The 4,551-nt window shown below is 40.7% G+C and overlaps 1 protein-coding gene across 1 annotated transcript; it reads left to right on the top strand.

The window, feature by feature from the left end:
* Positions 1-351: 351 nt before the first annotated feature.
* LOC114643050 (stabilin-1-like) lies at positions 352-2,349 on the top strand. Its single transcript, XM_051922021.1, has 4 exons — positions 352-495; positions 594-746; positions 1,318-1,428; positions 2,028-2,349. Exons 1-4 carry the CDS (start codon positions 442-444, stop codon positions 2,073-2,075), a joined length of 366 nt encoding a protein of 121 aa, XP_051777981.1. The 5' UTR covers positions 352-441; the 3' UTR covers positions 2,076-2,349.
* Positions 2,350-4,551: the final 2,202 nt, after the last annotated feature.

Consider the following 4,551-nt stretch of genomic DNA (forward strand, 5'->3'; position numbering starts at 1 on the left):
AGCTACAAAATGGCGGTGCCCATGAAAAAAATATGACATTGAAAAGGATGCAAAAATAATTTAACAACCTCAAAATTTCCTCAAAAAGGAAATGACCTATAACCCCAAGGAGACACAGGAAAAATTAAATGCCAAGCATAACAACCACAAAACACTTCTGTTCCCTCTTGCTTTACCCCTGCAACATTGCAATCCTGCACTCTGTTATGGTTCCACTTAGGCAGGAGTATTTCTGATACGCTAGCAGTTTACCCAGTAAGTGAGTGTCCCTAGATTTTCATATGTTTAGCTTTGTGTTTTCCTGTTGATTGTACAATAAAAAGCAATTGTTGAACTTCTATACCAAATCCATCATTTTCTGAATACTCAAGACATTTATTTTATTTCTAGGGTTCCAAGTTAATAAATGACCGACTTATCCTGGAATGGGACATTCCTGCCATGAATGGAATAATTCATATTATTGAGGGGCCTTTGAAAGCTCCACCTCCATCAGTAAGAGCTTTTCAGAAAAATACCCACCGTTGTGCCTGTCTGAACTGATGACTTCATTTTTACTTCAATTGTAATATTTTTTACTTTGTATTTTGTAGATCTTGACCGTCTCTTCCCGCAAGACCCAGACATCAAACACCACAGTCATTTTCTCAGTTCTTCTTGTGTTTGTGTTGATTTCGATAGCTGGAGGGATGATCTACTGGTTGTTAAAACGCAGAAATAACGGTTTCCAGTTTCAGTATTTCAAGGTATGAGATCTTTTTCTTGCAGCAAAATTCTCTGAAATAAAAAGAGGCATAGAGGCAGGCTGGCATGTCAAAACCTTAGGTAGCATGAGGTTGAATGTTTGGAGGAGGAGAGGAGTGCATGAAAGCAGAAGAAGCCAAAACTGATTTACATGTCAGGATTGTGAGGTTCGCTCTTCATAACAGAGTGGGGAGCTTGACAACCCAGGATTGCTTTAGAAAAGAGCATCTGTTGCTCTCAGCTGAGAAGAATCGATTCAGGATGTTTGGGCATCTAGTTGATGATCTCCCATGGTAAATAGAATGGGCACAGGGAGAAGAGACCGGGATCAAATCTGTGCTAAATTGGAAGGATGTATGCACCATTTAGCTTTAGAATGTTTCAGAAAAGAGATCTTCCTGTTAGGTGGGTACTCTCATCTACAATGCCTGACTTCTGATCTCCAAAACCCTTAACATAGCAAGTTGAAAGAAAAAAAAAATAAGACAAAATAAAGGGTACATAATATCAGAATTCTTATATATTATTCCCCAATATCTGGAATGATGCTTATACCGTACATTTCTCATCCAGGATAATGATGAAGATGAAGCCGTGTCCTCTGGTACAAGAAAGAACCTGGCAATGGTCTCAATCCCAAATCCCCTCTTTAGTGGCTTCAGTGTATTTGCAGATCCTTTTAATGTGAGTACTAACTAATATCTTTTTTTTCCCATGTGCTTTAACATCAATCCATTCATCCATTTTCCAAAACTGCCTAATCTAGTTCAATGTTCTGTGGGGAGCAGAGCTCACCCATACAGAATCAGGTGCAATGCCCAATTTAACACCTGTTTACGGTGCCAGTCCATCAAGGAGCAAATTGAGATAAATGTAAACTGTGTGCTTTAGGAGATGTGCTTGCAAACAGGAGTGTTGACAGGAAATGCTAACACCATACAGGGCCGGGATGTGAACCTACGACCTTGGTACTGTGATGCAGCAGTAGGGTAGGGTAGCTGTGCTTCTTGCCCGCACACATTCTTCACACTTTCCTTTCTTCTCATCTACATTTCTTCAGGTATTTCTTTCCCTAGTTTCAGTGCCCAATGTAAGAAGAGATGTCTGTGTGTTGTGTCTCACCGATGACTGATTGATAACTAACAGAGGGAGACATCTGTTCCCAGAGATCTTGTGCTTTGTCTTTGCTCTGTCACATCTACACTAACTTGTTACTACAGAGGCAAGCTGACATTCTGCTCATCTCCAAAACTTTCTGTTTATTTCTCTTTTTTCCCCCCCAGGAAGCGGCAGATGTCGACAACTCAGAAGCACAACACATCCTTGATTAACTGCCATGAGAGCCAATAGGATGACCTTCCTGATTGACAGTTTATTGTCACCTTATGCAAATTCTCTGGAATTTTGACACCTTATTTGAATTGAAGCATACATGGAGAGAGAAACAATTCTCTGGTGTGTTGCAAATATTCTGTTCAGCTGGAGAGCATCAGGCTGAAATAGCAAGCACTACTTTATAGACTTTATGATTCATACTGTGAATTTTTTTTCTGCAGATGTTTTTATTATAAAGAAGTCAGAATTACCCTAAAAGTAAAAATAAAAATCAAATATACTGAAATAAAATTAGTCTAACGTGTCTGCTCTAATGTTTTGGACTGGGTTGTTGGATGTCACCATTTATGTTCTTCAACAAAGAGCACCACAGATGCGATGTTTGCTCTGAGAGTGTTGATGGAGAAGTATAGTGAAGGCCAGAAGGAGTTGCATTGAGTCTTTGTGGACCTGGAGAAAGCATATGACAGGGTGCCTCGAGAGGAGCTGTGGTATTGTATGAGGAAGTCGGGAGTGGCAGAGAAGTACGTAAGTGTGGTACAGGATATGTATGAGGGAAGTGTGACAGTGGTGAGGTCTGCAGTAGGAGTGACGGATACATTCAACATGGAGATGGGATAACATCAGGGATCAGCTGTGCCCTTTTCTTATTTGCAATGGTGATGGACAGGTTGACAGACGAGATTAGACAGGAGTCCCCGTGGACTATGATGTTTGCTGATGACATTGTGATCTGTAGTGAGAGTCGAGAGGTGGAGATATGCTGTAAAGAGGAGAGGAATGAAGATCAGTAGGAACAAGACAGAATACATGTGTGTAAATGAGAGGGAGGTCAGTGGAATGGTGAGGATGCAGGGAGTAGAGATGGTGAAGGTGGATGAGTTTAAATACTTGGGATCAACTTTACAGAGTAATGGGGATTGTGGAAGAGAGGTGAAAAAGAGAGTGCAGGCAGGGTGGAATGGGTGGAGAAGAGTGTCAGGAGTGATTTGTGACAGACGATATCAGCAAGAGTGAAAGGGAAGGTCTACAGGACGGTAGTGAGACCAGCTATGTTATATGGGTTGGAGACGGTGGCACTGACCAGAAAGCAGGAGACAGAGCTGGAGGTGGCAGAGTTTTGCACTGGGTGTGACGAGGATGGACAGGATTAGAAATAAGTACATTAGAGGGTCAGCTCAAGTTGGACGCGTTGGGAGACAAAGTCAGAGAGGTGAGATTGCATTGGTTTGGACATGTGCAGAGGAGAGATGCTGAGTATATTGGGAGAAGGGTGCTAAGGATAGATCTGCCAGGTAAGAAGAAAAGAGAAAGTGGAAGTGGTTTCCAAACTCGGAAGTGGGGACCCCCTGTGGCTGCAGGTTTTTGTTCCAACTAACTTCTCTTTATCATTGAACTCCTAGCCTAATTAAGTGAGCTGTTGTTTCACAGTTGCTTGTTTGAAATTGTCATTATTATGATACAATGAAGGGACATGACTACACAGCAAAATAATAGGAAAGCAATAACAGAAAGTAAATCAGTTAAAGCTATAGCAAAAATACTCTGAATGCAGAGTAAGACAACAAGAAAAGCGACCAGGGGCCTCATGTATAACTGTCCCCTTCGTCTGTCTTACCACTATGGGGAGCAGAGCATTCAGTTGCTCTGCTTCCGAGCTCTGGAACTCACTACCATCTGAACTTAGAAATATTGAATCATTTTCACTTTTCAAATCTAAACTTAAAACTCATTTGTTTAAAACTTCTTTTTCTGATTTTAATTTTTGTATTTTAGTTTTGTTTATAATCTGTATTTTATCTATTGTTCGGTGTCCTTGAGTGTTTAGAAAGGCGCCAAGAAATAAATAAAATATATTTTTGTAACAGGTGTCTTGTCACACTCACAGGAAATCTAACTTAGACACCATTAAAATTTCCGACTACGCCACCCAGTTTTATTAAGAGACTGGGAACTCTTGAAATTTACTGATGATATCACACAGGTTTCTTTAAATTGGGCAGTGAGTAAACACACAATGAAAGACACAACAGTAATTTCAGAAAAAGTAACAGTAACTTCTATTACACAAGACAATATAAAGTACATTGAAAAGATAAACGAACATAACAAAATTTAAAAATATCAGGAACAAATTTCCTTTTTTTAAAAGGAAAACACACAGTCCACACTCTAAGAGTCCATCAAAAACAAGAATTGGAGGATACAACCTTTAGTGGTGCAGAGTCCAGTTTGCGCACTGTTACCCCAATCATTAATTGTCCAACTGTCCACCGATGCACTCTGTTCACCAGACACTTGTTTCCCAACAGAAGTTTTGTCAAATCGTGGAATCCCTTTCAGCGTCTAATCCTCCTTCTTTTTCTTCACTCTGGGCTCCTTGTGTTGCTGTGACCTAGGCACGCCTCACTTCTCGTCCGCCAGCTTTGCTCGGTCCTTTCATGCAGCTTCCCTCTCTCGCTGGACCCACAC

Source organism: Erpetoichthys calabaricus, unplaced genomic scaffold, assembly GCF_900747795.2.
Source record: "Erpetoichthys calabaricus unplaced genomic scaffold, fErpCal1.3, whole genome shotgun sequence".
Lineage (NCBI taxonomy): Eukaryota > Metazoa > Chordata > Cladistia > Polypteriformes > Polypteridae > Erpetoichthys > Erpetoichthys calabaricus.

Excerpts from the sequence above, each read along its gene's own strand:
- LOC114643050 (XM_051922021.1), top strand. The coding sequence starts at position 442 with ATGAATGGAATAATTCATATTATTGAGGGGCCTTTGAAAGCTCCACCT. Across the intron at positions 496-593 it reads TGAAAGCTCCACCTCCATCA|ATCTTGACCGTCTCTTCCCG; the intron begins GTAAGAGCTTTT and ends TGTATTTTGTAG. Across the intron at positions 747-1,317 it reads TCCAGTTTCAGTATTTCAAG|GATAATGATGAAGATGAAGC; the intron begins GTATGAGATCTT and ends TTTCTCATCCAG.